Source organism: Vanessa cardui, chromosome 15 (genome assembly GCF_905220365.1).
Source record: "Vanessa cardui chromosome 15, ilVanCard2.1, whole genome shotgun sequence".
NCBI classification, from domain to species: Eukaryota; Metazoa; Arthropoda; class Insecta; order Lepidoptera; family Nymphalidae; genus Vanessa; species Vanessa cardui.
Genome location: NC_061137.1, coordinates 9,011,319 through 9,029,680, shown reverse-complemented (window position 1 = coordinate 9,029,680; position 18,362 = coordinate 9,011,319). Strand labels below are relative to the sequence as shown.

The 18,362-nt window shown below is 31.7% G+C and overlaps 2 protein-coding genes across 2 annotated transcripts; both read left to right on the top strand.

Moving 5' to 3' along the window:
• The first annotated feature begins 75 nt into the window (after positions 1 to 75).
• Positions 76 to 12,632, top strand: LOC124535903 (cilia- and flagella-associated protein 61-like). The gene is made up of 28 exons (XM_047112305.1): positions 76 to 259; positions 551 to 685; positions 1,317 to 1,474; positions 2,421 to 2,565; positions 3,041 to 3,176; positions 3,545 to 3,705; positions 4,057 to 4,126; positions 4,203 to 4,483; positions 4,778 to 4,842; positions 4,931 to 5,045; positions 5,496 to 5,607; positions 5,814 to 5,884; positions 5,980 to 6,156; positions 6,249 to 6,471; positions 6,533 to 6,651; positions 6,912 to 7,040; positions 7,181 to 7,375; positions 7,624 to 7,752; positions 7,835 to 7,998; positions 8,364 to 8,518; positions 9,090 to 9,288; positions 9,674 to 9,843; positions 10,151 to 10,314; positions 10,398 to 10,554; positions 10,765 to 10,935; positions 11,440 to 11,550; positions 11,623 to 11,688; positions 12,405 to 12,632. The coding sequence occupies exons 1-28, from the start codon at positions 114 to 116 to the stop codon at positions 12,630 to 12,632; spliced, it is 4,152 nt and encodes a 1,383-aa protein (XP_046968261.1). The 5' UTR covers positions 76 to 113.
• An 840-nt stretch (positions 12,633 to 13,472) lies between these two features.
• Positions 13,473 to 16,885, top strand: LOC124535902. The gene is made up of 6 exons (XM_047112304.1): positions 13,473 to 13,693; positions 14,024 to 14,203; positions 14,788 to 14,919; positions 15,310 to 15,492; positions 16,038 to 16,180; positions 16,615 to 16,885. The coding sequence occupies exons 1-6, from the start codon at positions 13,517 to 13,519 to the stop codon at positions 16,883 to 16,885; spliced, it is 1,086 nt and encodes a 361-aa protein (XP_046968260.1). The 5' UTR covers positions 13,473 to 13,516.
• The last annotated feature ends 1,477 nt before the right edge of the window (positions 16,886 to 18,362 follow it).

The following is an 18,362-nucleotide window of genomic DNA, read 5'->3' as shown; positions in this document are numbered from 1 at the left end:
ATTATGATTGTAATATATTATTCATAGTTTTACTTGGCGTTTCATTTAAGTCATAACCAACTTGAAGCTGAGACTTTGGTAATAAAGTTCAAGTGTTTCATTACATTTTCAAGATGTCTATATTTTTCGATTTTAAAGTAGGACCAAATGGTAGAAGGTTCAGAAGAGCTGTAGAAGGTGATAAGCATGACATAGAGTTGATAATAAATCTCAAAGATACTGAACCACTGTTTGGTAATACTGATATCGGAAAATTGATGTAAGTATTGTTATATTGTTATGAAAATTATATAAAGCATTTTCGTATATAATGTACCTTACATAAAATGTAATGGTTATTTTTCAGTAAAAATTAAGTATATATTAAACCTTCCGAAGATGTTGATATTAAATGTATAATATAATGATAATAGTAAATTATTTAGTTTGTTTCATTATAACTCTTTATTTTAAAATAGCAAAAATAGCTTAAGCAATTTTGCTTTACTAAACCACAATTAGGGTTATTCTATTCTAAGAATAACTGCGTGCGTTTTATTAATCATTCCAGAGAAATATCAACATTGTCTATATGCATGATAAATAATAAGAAGGAAGTAATCGGGTTCATGGCGCTTTGTGACCATCCAAATATAAATGGAGTCGATCCCTCGGATTGGGAAACATGGATACGCAATTTATTTCAGTTTGTTTCAAAATTACTTTATTTTACAATCGCTTTTCATTTTGCACGCTATATCGAATTGTTCGGCTTTTTTAGTAATGGTCGATAATCATCAGGTTCATTGAATCCAGTCCTGCGATCTGACATACTAATTAAGTTAAACTAGGGGGTCGCACGCGAAACTTCGCATTTATTCAAATGATTTTTACAAATTTCGAACGCTAATTTGATTTAATTTCATTGTAAAATGACGACGTGTTTTCGCACGTTTTATATTTGCTTTTTTTAATACTGCCCCAAGACCGCTCTCTATGCGGCCACTTCTTGCCGTAATCTAAAATTAATTTGTTAATTTGTAATAGTTCAGTAAATTTCAGTCAAGAATCCCTTTAATTTTCTGCACATCTAAGATTGAACCTCTTTTAAAAAAGATCAAAACCGATCTTTTCCATGCAACTGTTGTCCTATAGTCACTAGAAACTAGAAAAACGGCTTACATTATTCATATATAAGATTCCTGGCGGGACGCGCCTTTATACAATATACGACACTTCAAACGTTTAAATCAATTTATTTGTTCTAAGAGTTAAGCAACAAATGTTGTTTCTTCCTGTTTTTTTTTACAACAGCTTTAGGTAAATGTGTTTTTCAGAAAATATTATTTATCAAGAAATACTTTGTTCATACATTTCATGTGTTGTGTTGATGCCGTCATGGATATTTTCATCGAGGAAGCTTTTGTATCGATATTCCGTAATGACGTTTATCTTTTAAACATCGTGTTGGTCGTGCCGCCTGGTTGCCCAGAAGGTATTTCGATATTTTTTATACATCAAGATTTAATACGTTTCTTGTAACCTGCGAATGATGGCAAGTTTGAGTTATATTTTATGTTTAAGTATAGTACGACACAACTTAGATGTCGCATCGGCAAAATTCGTAAAACCGATCACATCCGAATTGAGTACGCTATCCCAAATTATCAATATTTATTTCTCACGCGAATATCATCTTTGCACAAACGTAATAACTTATAATATCATATGACCTAATATATTCGTTAATTTGACGCGTCGATTTACATGCACTTGCTTTCTCTGACGCGAGAATCTATAGCGACGAATAGCGTCGAATGGCGCGATAGGGAGCTATTTCTATTGGTTGTGGGAATCGGCAGTAGGTAATCGGTTTTATTTTAATTCCATTGCATTTTCCGATGCTACATCTTATTTGTGCCTTACTATATATTATTGTTTATTACGAATTAGTATATTAATCCAAAATGATGCAAGTATATGCATTCTATTCTATTTCTTGACTCAGAGTTCAGACTGTGGCATAGTACCTATTACCTTAGTCATCCATAAGATGTGCGTATTGTTAGGTATGAAATATCTAACTTTCGTTAACGTTACAGAGAAAAAATAATAAAAAGTATTTATTCTAGACACACTTTCTAGTGTGGGGTCGTACTAATAAATATATATTTTCATATAAAGCTATTATTCACTATTATAATCTTTTAACGGTATCATCATATGAAAATATTTTCGATAGGGTTAGAGTACACAGAGAACATCTCTAAATGAAGGCGATTGGCATTAGCAGTAATTACCTCTATTAACGTTTATATATTATAACTACAATTAGGTATATAAAATTCCCTATTCCGTCCATCGTAATTTTCAGGCGGATAAGTCATTTTTACAAAATTGTAATAAAGAAGTCACACATATGTATATACACTTTAACACAGGTTGGATGTCCAGATATAAAACATTTAAGAAGTACAATATGTACAAATACAAGCCAAAAATAAACAATGGTACCGAAAATCTTATGTACCTTTACACTGCGATACGCAATGATTTTTGCCCTAAACTTAAAATACGTCGAGCGGTGTAAGTTAATTTTTTTAATTAATTATCTTGTTAGTAATCATTTACTCTTAAATGTGTATTTCTATAGTGTATAGTCCACTTTGAAGCTGGGACACATGTGAATTAATTAAGAATGTTGTGGGTTACATTACGGACATATATCAATATCATATAATTATTTATTTTCGGTGCTTAACCGCACAGAAAACATCTAGAGGTAACCTACATGGTGGTCAGAAAACTCCAAGACGTCGACTTAGCATAGGAAAACTTAAAGCATTTACGGACTAGTACTGTACTGTAAATACTTAACTTCTGAGTAATCGACTCAGTAATTATATTTCTTATTTTAAATCAATGTTGTTCAGTAGTTTCTATACCTTCATGTAAATTGAATAAAATAAATAATGCCGAATCGTATGTTATGTGTAAAGTTATAAACACCATGAATAACATTGTTTATTAGTTTTTTTTAAATAATAATGTTATCATATAGAGAAGAAGACAATGATGATATCGTAAGAATTCTGGGCAAAAATTGTCCCAAATTGCAGGAAATGTATGGCGACTTTTATATAAGTGAAATTATCGGGCGCCATCCTGAAATCGACAGAACTATCATTGTAGCTGATGTAAGTTTATATAAATTGATATTTAATACTTAATAAGTCGAGATGGGCCAAAAAAGCCGAGATGGCCCAGTGGTTAGAACGCGTGCATCTTAACCGATGATTTCGGGTTTAAACCCAGGTAAGCACCACTATATATATATGTGCTTAATTTATGTTTACAATTCATCTCGTGCTCGGCGGTGAAGGAAAACATCGTGAGGAAACCTGCATGTGTCTAATTTCATCGAAATTCGGCCACATGTGCATTCCACCAACCCCCATTACAATTTACAGGCTGTTACTTTTTTTTTACTTAATAAGTGTTATATGTACGTAGATCAGTAGCTAGTTTGTGATTATACTTAGGTAGGTACGTTATTTTTATTTAGTATCAAGACCAAGCAGTTGCAGTTATGTGTTTGAACTCTAAGATGAATTATGGTATGCTAGAAAATACTTATGAACTTGGTCCCCTGCATGGTCTACGAAAACCAACAGCTTTAGAAAAAGAAGTATATAAGCGAACAAATACTTTACTAAATACTTTTGGGTAAGGTAGCCTTTTCATAATAAGTAAGACCTATTTTTCAAAATGTGAAGTCTATCTTTATGTTTTTCGTTTAACTTGGTTTTATATACTTTAATAATATGTAACTTTTATTACTTGTCTTTTAGTTCACTCCATAATTTTAATGCAACAGTGGAAACTTTGTTGGCATATGTTAGAATTATTTTGTTATTAATTATATGTACTATACTATGCTGCATGTTTTCCTAAAATAAATAAATAAAAATAAAAAAAAAATTCTTTAGAAAAGTGAAAAAAATATAGTTGATTATAAGTTTTATTTATTTACTTTTTTTTAATTAGTTAAACATATAATTGTTTATTTTTTTATAGAGAGCCAATAATGCTTGGAAAATGGAGTCCATTTCACGAACTGCAGCCAGAAACGGATGAAGTTAACGTTGTAAATATATTGATTTTTTAATACCTATATATAGCCAGAGTTATATTGTATCTATAGAGTATGATTTGTCGAACAGGCGCGGTCGATAAAAAAAGAAAAAGGCAAAAGTATGAAAACCCACAGTAAAGTTAATTTTGAACGGAAATCAGCTGTACGGAAAAGTTTCGATCATTTTTATTACGGCAAGCAATATTCTGAGGACAGCGAAAGGGAGCTAAATTCACCAACACCGTCAACTGCAACCAATCTATCATTTGCGAATTACCTTTTAGATGACGATCCCTTCGATTACGAGATTGTTAACATCGATAATCGTCTTTTGACTGTGCCAGAAGTTCTGTCTTCTGAATTCTTACTGTTAGTTGATTGTTTTCACTATAAAATATAAGTTATGAAATCATGTATTAAATCTTATATTAATTTAGCTGTAACCAATCCCGTCTAAAGCACTACAAGCACCCGGGTTCAAGCAATAATCGTATCGATGGTGAATTCCACCAACACTTGACATCATCAGCATGGCGCTCAGGTTTTTTCGCTCCCCCTAATAAGACTGACCTGGCCTCAAATCATCAGATACAAGAAATATTATTGCAAAATTTGAATATTCTCTTGACAAATAAAATTTATAATTTAATTTAATTAACACAGGCCTGATACAGAAAATAAAGGACCTCAGCATTTGCGTCCAACGCAGATTCAAGATAAAGGGAAACGTAATTACAAAATATTTTTTAATTTATTATTTTGTATATGTACCTATATTTTAATTGTTGTATATTGTACGATATTCTTGAATTTCAGGAAGATCTTCTTCATTTAGAAATAAAAGCAAAGACAATGAATTACAATCATTCGCTGGTGATCCGAATGCTTTTATGATCGAATTGTTGGGATTTCGAGAAGATGTGGATGATACGTAGATATTCATTAATATGCATATCAATTAAAATTAAAAATATTAAATTTTTTACATTGTCTTCCTTGCAAAGTTGCAAATCCCCAGCGATTTGCAACTTAGCAAGGAAGATTCTGTGTTTCTTAGTAGGGCTGGATTGGTATGGTAGAAGATTCTGTGTTTAGTGGTAGAGCTAGATTAGCAGAATGTTATAAGGGTTTACAACAAAAATTAAATAGCAGGCCGGAGTTTGAAGGTAGTTGATGTTTACACTTCTATTCCTTTGAAAGCTTAAACTTATTTTAAATCATTGGAGTGTAGTAGTAACAGTGAGAAATAAAATGTGTCTTCATGTTCTATAAGTCTCTGTGACAGAAATCGGTTATGGTTTATTAAATTTAATAAAAAGTACGTAAAAAATGTTTAGAATTTACATATTGTAGTGTAATATAAAAATTGGCTTATTTTCAGGCAAGCCTTCCATTTGCTAGAAGCGGCGTTTGAAATTATGAAGGATTATGATTATTGTGTTATTCAAGTGCCCTGCAGAGACAAGAGTTTCCATTTACTTCAGCATTTCTGTGTAATTAATTCTTATTTTGTTTGATTATTTCAAATTTCCATAAAGATCTGAGATGGAGATTCTCTTAGAAATTTAAATAGTGGATCGTTATTTTAGTTCGTGTATTTAATTAACGTTATAGTTTGTAGCAGATTCGAAAATACTCAGGAAATTTCTATGTTTGATATTATTCACAAATACGAAATGACAGAATAATTCTTTTGCAGTTTGTTCCCATTAAAGAAGAAAATTCAACAGACTACGCTCTTTATGTTGCTCATCGGAGTTCTGTACTCAGGTTCTTTTATTAATATTTTTGAATTTTCTTATTGATTTGTTCATTAAGCCTTTACTGCTGGGTTACATTAAGTAATTTCACTATTATTTTTTTAGCAAATTAAGGGTTCGTAGGGCAGAGTTAATCGACGTACCTCAAATTGCTCAACTCCTGAGAAGTTTAGATGGAAAAGAGACATTATGGACTGTAGAAAATACTATTATCCATAAAAGTGACTTGCAGTGCTACGTGTTACTGAGTGGCGTCACACTTGTTGGTGTTGGTATATTAGAGTGAGTTTATTTCACAGCAATACATAATGCTATAATTATCAAATATTTATGAAACAAGACTATTTGGGTATTTAAATTGTCCGTTGTTTTAGGAAACCAGAACAAATAGACTTCATTCGTATTAAATTTAACCTGGATTCGCATCGGATCCACAAATACCACACCAGTCAAGGTTTGGACTGTGGCTTAGTCACACTAAAGGCTGTTTTAGTGTATCCCGTATTCGAACCACATTACAGGTTCTTCGCGAGAGATATGATAAGGCTCTCTGGATCGAATGCTATGATGTGGTTAACTGCATACAGGAATAAATGGGTCAGTATTTTAATTTCACACATTGTACAAATATTTATTTTTTATAATAATATCATTTAAGGTAACACATAAAGCGAATTCATTAGCTGCTTCTATGGTTCCTCTTATGCCGAGGAGCTCAAAGATTATTTATATATCTACACCAGAACTAAGACGGATCCGCAAACTTTCCAATACTGTGTAAGATTTACTAAACATTATTTTATCATTATTTGTACTTTAAATAACTGTCAATTTTAAAAAGGTAATGGGAAAATTTACTAACTTATCTACACAAGTAAATCCCACGATAATTACTTATAGCAAATAAATTGTATCAAATGTGGAATGAAGTTGTAAGTATAGAGTTATCGATTCAGTGTACTTTTTTTTTCTTTTTAGCACATTGAAATTGTTGTTTTAAAAAGGTTTTTTAGTTTTAATTTATGTATAATTAACAGAATGGCATTTAGTAGTTGGTTTATAAGCAAGAAGTTAACAAGTGTTCCAAAAGTCAACATTAACGCTAGAATTCTTGTCGTTGGAGCTTCGAGAACTGCCATGGCATTTCTTAATGCGCTGCTTTTCAGGTAGACCAAATAAAAATACATATATATCTTTCCATGTTGTTATATAAAAAAGAATAATGAAGTTAGGTAAAATACCTTGATTGATATAAAATATTTTACTTTCAAACAGAGTAAATTAATATAAGACTCATATTTTTCAGTGATTCGTGTTCTTATTTGTTTTTCACGAATGTGACTCTAGTATCGACCAATGGTTTGCCATACACGAGAAGAACAAATCCACTCTCTGAAATGATGTTCCAAAAATATTACACAAATTCTGATAAATATCTTAAAAGCGTTCCGTATACGTATTATGTGAATGTTATTCATGGGACAATGGTGGAGATTGATAAGTAAGTATAATTTTTGTGTGGACAAAGTTTTATACTGCCTACGGAAGTCAACTCCCTAAATCTTTCAAACAATGTAAAATTTGCCTTAATTCTCGTTTAGTTTGATCAATCTTCAAAGGATTAATTTTGATTTTTAAGCTATGCAAATGTGAACAAATCCATTGCAAACGTCCACGTGTGCTTTCTATATGTGACAAACAGTAATTAAACAATAAAACCATATCTATAATTTTTCTATGTGATTTTAGACGTAAGAAACACATATATTTATCAAATGGTCGCAAATGTGATTATGACTTTCTATTTTTACTGTTTGGAAAGCAATATCAACATCCGGACTACTTAAAATCTATATTTAAAAGAAAAAAGGATGTGAGGTGAGAGAATTCGTACAGATATTATAATAAGATTGATAGAAGAAGAAAAGCAAACTTATGTCATTATTCATTTTTAATTTAGGAGCGGAAAGCTACCCCAATATACTCGTCTCGATATACCTCAGCCTATATCAGAACCAGGTGCTAATACTTATACTCCGGCTAATGTATTCATAATAAACACGATAACAGATGCTAACAAAGCACTCGACTTTGTCCGGACATTAACTTGGCTGAGTGCGGATTGTAAGTTTGTGCATGAGTTTTTATGGTTAAAATGAACATACATACATTGAAGTGTTAATGGCAAACGTCGAATGCCTCCGGTATGTGTAGCGAGTTATGTAATCAATTTTGTATAATAATAATATAATTCAAGTTATATGTGAAGGAGATTACTGTAAAAAATTAGATTCATATTGTTTATAGAACAATTGAAGGTACTTAATTTGCTAAAAATAATTGCTTAATATTCTAAAATCTGAATGATGATTTCTACTTACAAAAATTTTGATTAGATTTTGGGATTATATCATTCTATTCAGTAAAAAATGACCTACTACATAATAAGAAATTGGAAGAAATAGTATTAAAATCAATCGGAATTTCAGATAAAATACTCGTTTATGGTGCTTCAAAACACGTTTACTGTTGTTTAGCAACTTTAGTTGAAATGAAGATACCAACTGAGAACATCATTTTTATAGAACCTTTTCCATCTTTACATGTTAGAAAAATGAGAGTATCGTTATTTTGTAATTCTTACGTAAGTATTTTAACAGATACAAACTTAATATGAATCTTGTGATCGATATCGAGCCAACAACGATTGACAAATTATATTTTTGTCGGACCACTTCAATAGTTTGTGGACCAAAAAGTGTAAGTGATGTAAAGATCAGTTAAACTATTTTTCAAAAAATGAGAAACGTATTTGATAATTAGCTTTTACCAATATACTACATAATTCATAATGTTGTCTTAAATTTTCGCGATTATTACACATTTAAGTAAAACTAGTTATAACGGATTTGAATCGCGTAGGTATATTAATTATTTTTGACATCCCGTGGTCGTCGCACGAACGCTGTAAAGTCCTCGAAACATCGGGATGTCAAAAATAATTAATATACGCGATTCAAATCCGTTATAACTAGTTTTATTTAAATACATAATTCATATTTAGTAAATGTTTATCTTTAATCTTAATGTTATTAAATTCGGGATATTTACCATGCTTTTTATTTTTGTTCGGTGGAGCTCGATATTTCGATATAATCTACAAATGTCTTGTTCACGAGACTGAAAAAAAAACGATTTTTAATCTATTTGTTTAGGTGGACAAAACCGTGTGCGAACTTCTGGATAATCTAAAAATCAAAGTTTATCGCTCTTATTACTTTCACGCTTGGCATATGGATGGTGACAATCTAGTTACTCAAGTTGATTTCCTTTCGCAATTTCATCTGCTACAACAAAAGTGCTCTGCCCTATTTTACTATGGAACCCGAGGTGTTAATGAGCAAGCTTTTTTTGGTATGATTCATCATTATTTATATCTCTCGTACTACATACATTATTTATATATCTAAATTTTTTCTATTGACTGACACCGTGTCGTAAAAACTTGTAGCCAACACTTGGCTACTAAGAACACGCACACTGGTAAAGAAATATGAACTTTCGCGTATATCAGGCGGAGCTGTCACACACACTAAGATAATATAGTTGTGTAGTGTGACACTCTATCTATTTTGTTCTGTTGTAAAATGTTCAACTGAGTGATATATTTTTTGTTTAATAAAGTATTTTAAATCTTCTAAAGCGAGATATGTAAAAGTGTATTTTAGGTACTAAGAATATTGTGATTTGGAGAGTTACTAACATCTTCTAAAACTATTTTATTTTGTCTATTCCCTAGCTATTAATAAGAGCGGTATGGCGTATGATGGCGGTATTCTAATAGATCATCAGTGTAGGACAAAGGATCCCTCAATTTATGCCGCCGGACCAGCCACCAGATATTATAGGAGGTACTATGCTGAAACAATGCGTCAAAAATATTACGATGCCTGTGAAGTTGGAGCCAAGGTATAAACGTTAACGTATAAACGTATTTTAAAGTTTTATAAATATTTAATTTATTGATAAAAGATATATATTAATATTACGATTGCGAATTACCTTTATCTAACTCTCGGCTGCTATTTCAAGTCCAAACTGCTGAACCGAATTTGATAAGATTTGCGATAAAGCATCTTATACTTCAAGGAATATGGGCCTATGCCTAACATTAGCTGAATAAACTCTTCAACAGTTGTTAACATATATGATTTTTCAAATGCAAAGATGATAATGTTACAATAAGATAGGAAATGTTGACGCTTGATTTTTACAGCTCGGCTCTCAAATAAGAGATCTGCTAGACCCACTTTTCAAAGAAGCACCTATAGAACTAGGAAAGGCAGGAAAAGCTTCAACAAAATGTGTCAGTTTTGAGACGTCTTCAATAAATACGAAAGAGACTGTTGATGTTTCAGAATCAATTAATACAAAAACATCGTAAGAAAATCTTGGATTTATTCAAGTGTATAAATATATTTTTTTGGAATTTGTTTATTTTATGTCTTAATTTATGAATGTAGTTACCAGTCTTGCGATTTGGACGAATTTCAAAAAATACCTACCTTTAAAAAGCCGCATGTTACACAATTCATGCTTCCCGGTGGTCTCCAATATCTGGAGGTGCGATCGCCAGGGATGAAGGTCCCTCATCATTATGTACAATCTTTGCAGTATAATGTGAGTTATATTTTGTATTCTTAGTAAGTTATAATTTACCGTACACTATTCTGTTTCTGATTTTAAATCTTACCATGATATATATTAGTCTATGATGATATGATACTCTAAAAGTAGAGAATGAAAATAATCTATTCGGTTAACGAGAGTGTTTGGCTAATAACGGCTTTTAATATTCTCATATCTTATTTTATATTAATATTATTTCAGGGCATTGTGATGGAAACTTTTAAAAACGGGTATTTCAAACTTCGCATGACAAACGATCTTATTGTTGATGGAATAACATGTTTGACTCCAGGAAAAATTTCGCTGGAAAATTTCAAAAATCTTTATGGTCTCTCCTCAACTGTTCTGAATAATGTTCATTTACGATATACTGTGAGGACTTTTCCGTAGATTATAACCTGACTTTTTTAGTGTGTTAATATAAAAGGATATAAATTAATAACAATTCTAATAAACATAAAATTCAGGCTTTTAGCCTGAATTTTATTTCAATGAATGCTTAAAAATCTTGGTGGTAGGGCTGTGTGCAAGCCCTTCTAGGTAGGTACCACAAATAATCAGATATTCTACCGCAACACAGCAATTGGTACCTATTGTTATAATCCGGTTTGAAGGATGAAGTGAGCCAATGCAACAAGGGCTATTACTTCTTAGTGTCCAAGATTTTTCTTGTATTAATATTCCTTACCAATGTCTACGGCTATGCGCAGTGGAGACCACCAATAAATGTAAAATATAACTAGAAGTTGTATTTTTATTTTCTCACAATTTTAACAATCAACTTAATGTATTATGCTACTGGATTTGTTAATAATAAAATTAACTCACATAAAATAGTTTAAATGATATTGAATAATAAAATAGATGTATTTTTAGGCAAAGAAGTTGGATAATTTTTACGAATTCTTCCAAGATCCTTGGGCCTGCTTTTTATATCATGATCAAGCCGACGAGTTATTTGCTATGATTAAAGAAATACTTCCTAAAGTAATTTATTTTATACTCTATTTGTTCAAATCTATTGACCTATTTTATTGACTTCATCTAACATTCTTGTAGGGACAAAATCGTGGTGAAACTTTGGCAGAAAGTTTGAGGATGGTAGGAGATTGCTCAAGTAACAAGGTATATAGTCTCATTATGCTTCATGTATTAAAGTTTGTAAAGTAAAGTAGAGTAACAGCCTGTAAATTTCCCACTGCTGGGATAAGGCCTCCTCTTCCATAAAGGAGAGGGTTTGGAACATATTCCACCACGTTGTTGCAATGCGGGTTGGTGGAATGCACATGTGGCAGAATTACGAGGAAATTGGACACATGCAGGTTTCCTCACGATGTTTTCCTTCACCGCACGAGATGAATTATAAACACAAATTAAGCACATATAGTGGTGCTTGTATGGGTTTGAACCCGCAATCATCGGTTAAGATGCACGCGTTCTAACCACTGGGCCATCTCAGATCTTTAAAGTCTGATAACAGTAAAAATATTTAATTCGAATTTTGCTGAAAACTTACTAGATAAGGTTTTACAATATCATTAGTGCAAGAGTTAATATACATTGACTTCCGAGCAAGATATATTTTAATTTAAATAATTGTATTTGACTAACATGACTTTGTATTTTATAAATGTTAAAAAAGAGTAACTACTGAGTTTTTTGCCTGCTCGGTAGAATCTACTTTCCGAACTGGTGGTAGCATCACTAAATTGTTAAATGACGATTCAAAAGTGCTCGTATAAGTTTTCTTGAATAAAGTTGAATTTGATTGATTGTTTGTCGAAAACTATTTTGAAGTTGTTAAATTCTGAAAAATAATCGATACCAATTTTTTTTTTCAGTCATTTAAATTCCATACCAAGATGAAACTTCGATCTAGTTTTGAGAAGTCACCTCACGTGGAAGCTGTTATTGATTATGTATTGGAATGGTTGTCAGAAAACGACGTCCTACTGCCGATGTACCTTCAGCCTTGGCAGACGAGCCAATACAATTATGATTTGGATCAAAATCCAGCTTTCAGGAACAGAAAAACAACAATTGTCAAAATGTTATCTAAGATTTTTTAATTAGTGATTTTATTTAAAAATATATTTGTTATTCTTGTATACTATGTGACTAACTAATAAAGACTTTCACTACCGACTATAGACTATTTAATACTATTTATGTTCATGTATAACATTATCTGATCACACAGTTTCACTGACGTTAGAATATTCTAAATAAGTTGGCTTTCTAACGCGAAGATTAGCGCGTTCAAATAAACTCGACTGCTAAACATTGTACATACTTGTACTGGTGGTAATGCACCGCTCACAAACATAATGTTACTTGCGGCTGCTCTCGCGTTTTAAGGATGTTGGTTGTCATGTGTATGGAAAAAAATTCGGTTTGGTCGTGAAATAGCGACAGACGGACAAACAGACAAGAGTTACTTTCACATTTATAATATTAATAATATATATTCGACTAACAATGGCCAATGACAATAGCCTCCGTGGTCGAGTGGTATGTACACCGGTTTTCATGGGTACGCCACTTCGAGGTCCTGGGTTCGATTCCCGGCTGAGTCGATATAGATTATCATTAGTCTTCTATGTTGTCTTGGGTCTGGGTGTTTGTGGTACCGTCGTTGCTTCTGATTTTCCATAACACAAGTGCTTTAGCTACTTACATTGGGATCAGACTAATGTATGTGATGTTGTCTCATATTTATATTTATATTTAATAGCGATTCATTGAGGTAAACATTGAATTTTCCTTTATTTTATGAATAATAGGAAAATTCAATGTATAAATTGGGACAGAGATAACTATATCTGCAATAAAACCTTCATGGGTAATATCGACAGATTTCAGTTCAATATATCGTTTGACATTATTTCTGTCACAGAACTATAGTCATTATTATTTTTGTAACCAAAACTTTTACATTTATCAATTTTTAATCATGGCTACTGCTAAACCCCATAAGCCACTCGTTCTAAATGATCTACTTATACAGAATGTTAACACATGGGGCAATGTAACCTATAACATTCCCCTAAGGCTCTCGAACAATGAAACCAGAACGGGTACAAGCATAGCACTTCGATACATACCACCGATACCGCATAGCTTGGATTGCGTAAGTTTTTGTCAAATGCCTTTATCAGAGTTAAGCATTTGCATTCAAAATATGTTCAAAAATATTGCATAAGTATCTTATTTTTTTATAAAATACATAATTGTAAAATAAAAGAAACCACAGTCACTTTTTATTACATCAGCTATCTGCCAGTGAAAGTCCCGTCAAAATCTGTTCAGCCGTTCTAGAGATTAACCAGAACAAACAGACAGACAGACAAAAATTTTAAGCTGCTTCATATGATTTATCCTGCGTTACTGCTCCTCGCCTATGGGTTATACTGTTATATATGTTATGATATAAAAGATAGTGTAAATTAATCATGTTTAGAAAATCGATGATCCCCTACCCGAGCGAGTGACTGGAAGAGACATGGTGGTAGAAAAGGAATCATACAAAACCACAACTGGTGAATACTGTGTGAAACCAAACCCGAATAAAGCGATGGAAAGATCCGACTGTGCCATCAACTGTCGCAGAGTGATTTTCATGACCGGCGTTGAGAAAAAGGTACTCACTTATATGTTAAACTAGTTATCGCCCGCGGCTTCGCTTGCGTTTTAGGGGTTGAGTTGACATGTGTTAGGCAAAAAAGTAGCCTATGGAGCTCTCCTCCTTCCTTGGAGTTTCAAATTTACTTCACACCAAATTTCATCAAATTCGGTTCTGCGGTTTGGTAGTGAACGAGCGTCAAACACAAACAGATAGTAACTTTCACATTTATTATATAAGTATAGATTTATAATAATTCACTTATACATAACATCAGTGTTAATGTTGTTAATCTTTAATGAGTTGTTATCCACTTTGGACATCACATTTAACATATGGGTTATTCTTCGACTCGGTTTTACTGATTTTTGTCTTATGTTCAGTGAGTGGCGATAAAATAATATTTCTCTTTTTTGGAAATTTTAGCTTTTTCAGCTTAATTTTTGATTCTTTATACAGGCTTTTTGTGTGTTTATAATAATGATATTTTTGTTTCTAATTAGTATACTAACAGTAACACTTACCTGTATTGCGTATTTATAGTATATATTAAAGATAAAACTAAAAAAATATTAGAAGGCAATCGTGTTGAACTTTTTCAGATACAAAGTAAGAACATAGTACAGCCTATTATGATATCAGAAATGAAGGATAATTTTAGAGGAATCGTTGCACCGCCCACGGCACCTCCAGAGATCGATGTTAAGCCACCAGATCCTGAATATATTTTTGACGTAAGATCAATTATGCATTAATTATCATTGAACAAATTACTATATTAATATTGAATCAAAATTCAAATTCATACATGTACTTATTTGTGAAATTAAATTTAGTGTCAAAGCTATAATAATCATTTATACATTATCTGTAGAGGTATTCTGTAAGAAGAAATTCGAAACTCGCACAAAAAAAACGAGCGTGAAATTTCAGAATGTGATATGCGATATTGACTATAATAATTATAACAATTTGTAGGATACACGTATTAAAATGTCATTTATCACCGCCAGTCAGTTTTCAATAGTTCACGAGTGATAAATTGTCTTACAGAATAATTTACAAGATGTAAACAGTTTTACCAACAAACTTAAAGAAACTAAAATGAATTGTTTAATTGTTAGGTAGTTGCATCTGGTCGAAATGAGGTTCCTGTAATATCAGATAGTGATGGTGGATTCCGCAGACTACTCGATCCCTATATGACAAGTTACAGATCTTGCAACAGACCTTTTACTGTGGACGAACAGTACGGAATCGCTGCTAAGGATCAGATCACATTTTATTCAGAATTCAATGTACCAAAGGTATTTTGCAATGTTATTTAGCAGAGTTGTTCAAAGTTTACGATTTACTATATATATTTCTCTATTATTATACTGTTTTAAAGTAAAAATAAGGTCTATCCTAACTGTCCTCATCGTCCATTAATATTGTTTTACTAATTGGATATGATCTCTTGTCTTTTTGAGGACTTATTCCAGCACATAGTTCTAATGCAGATAGACAGACAGACATAGACAGAGACATAGACATAGGCAGACATAGTAATAGATACTTCGCGGGCTTTTTTATCAATTTTTTTCTTAGCATGTATTTAATATAAAAATAAATAGGCAGAAGGCGATCTTTTCAATCCCAAGATCTGCTATCAATCATAAATTCTCTAATTGTTTAATAACCTTTTGCAGGCAAGCGTTGCTTAACATTTTTTGTTTTATTGACTCTATGCAGTCGATTAACAAAAGTAGCAAGTTTGTGTTTGTTCCTTCGTAGGTGTCGATATTGTGATGCCTGGGAATGTTGTTTAGATACTAAATAATACTAAATATTTCGATTATTCCACTGTAAGGTGCGAGGTTTTGGTCCAAGGCATAAGGAAATATGGATGCCGTTAACAGCAAAGGTACACAGAAATGTCTATGATAGAATTCACGTTAAGAAGGAGTGTAAAGAAGTGGCGGCTTGCCATAATCCTGTCGATAATATTAAAGGGTATTCTAATTATTTTTATCTTTATCTATTTCATTTTGAAGAGATAAACGGAAGGTTTACTTGATGGTAAGACTTTGAGCAAGAACTAACTATCACCTCATCGCATATTTTATCGTCAAACAGCAATACTTAGTATTTTTGTGTTCCGATTTTAAGTGTGAGTGAACCAGAGTAACAATAGGCAAGGGATGTAACATCTTAGTCCCCAATTTTCTTAGAGTTGATGTGAGGGCTGGCTGAAACATGACTTTTTACGATCAGATAACCCATTCACAAGTCTATCTACCAATTGAAAATAAAAAGTTCAAAAGGTTAAAACATTGGTAAACAAAATAAATATTTTATTTAGTTCCATCTATCAAATCGTAACACATATAAAACTCAAGATTAGCATGTTTTCATACTAATTTATGTTTTATATTTTCCATTGCCAGAGTTTTTGAGTCAGAAATGAAGAAGAAATATAAAGTACCATTTGCATCTTCTTCTCTCGCTTCTTGGGACCATGGAGAGATGTTTGACTTGGCACCTTTCCCACCTAATCCGTATCAAACTAATATGGCTCCTTTCATGTATTGCAGTGATTACTGCCATATTGCCCAAGGCACCCCGCCTTATACAGTAATCGATCAATATAAGCACTATAGAAAACCACATAAGCCATGTGTTAAGAAATTTGTCGTATCCAGAGATTTTGTACCATAAAATGATTGTTAATATTGAATTTTGTATTATGTATTTTTATATGATCAAATTAAATTTTATCAGATTTCGACTTTATTGTATATACATTCATTGACGAATTTCCTTTTTAACCCAGACTAATAAACCGTGAAGTGTCCGTTTGTTATATTTACAGTGAAAAGTGTACCAATATTAAAGAAATTTAATTCTAGAAATGCACTCGACGTCTAATTTTTATTTATACTAATAGAGTACGAGTATGCATACTATGTTTTGACTTGCGTGAATAGACTAAGATCGCAAAAAACACAAATTAAATTGAGTGGAGCCCTTTCGTAAGTGAGTAGATCTTTTAGGACAAATTACATTAGACAAATATGATATTAATAGAAAAAAATAAATTTGTACAAAGTTGTGTGATTTGTATATAAATATATAAGATCCAATCCAATTAGAATATATAAAATAATGTAATCATTGTAATAAAAACGACTTTTGGCTGTGGCTTTTTATTTAGAAATAAAAAAAATCAATGTTAAGAAAATTTGTTTGCAGTTGAAGTTACCTGTAATTAAAAGGTAATTTTAAAAAATGAAGCTTCGATCCAAATTTGTAGTATAAAAATTATCTACACTTTTTAGATGACCTAGTTATATTTCGGACGTCACTAAACTAACTAAAGTACAGGTCACTAAAGTGGCATGACTCTTCACTATAGTAAAGAAATATAAATAAAACGTTTGACAAGTTATTATATAATAAACAAGTGTAGCTTTCATGCACTAGCACGCCAAAATAAAAATGTTGATTTGTGTTTCAGTCCTTTTTATTTTACTGAAACACTGTCAGTATATTCTAAGCATACTATATTATTAGTGTTAATGTTATCAATACTTACCTTACAAATCTCTTGATGCCAGTTATCTCGATGTCTGCCGTTAAAAATTTAACACACATCGCAAGTTTTTAATTTATGTTTATAGTTTGACTTGACCTAGATGTTTTGATCTGAAATTGTATTATTTGTTTTTATTATAAGTAAATAATTAGTATGGTTTGTTCTAATCATTTAATATTATACCTTAGGCTTCCATACAAAGCAGTTCGAACATGAAGGTGAGTAACATTCGCATTGTGAAATTTTATTTTTATTCTGTGGAGTTTAAGTTTTGTTTTTATTAGTACAACGGCAATAATATTCACTTTATTATGAGTTAGTTGGTATACAACACAATATATAAATTTAAACATGGATTCTAAATAAAAAAAAGTAAACGAAACATGAATATAATATAGCTATGGGTGCTGTTTTACACATTTTTATTGGCCATAGTCCCTATTAGAAAATCCGTTTAAACGGCTAATTTGGCATAAAGAATTTATATGTAAAGTACTAGAAAGAATAAGAAGTAGATGAATAAAATTGGAAGAGTCGTTCTCAAGTTATGGCGTGTCCAATAGAAATAAATACTCATTTTAGTATTTATAGATGATAAAA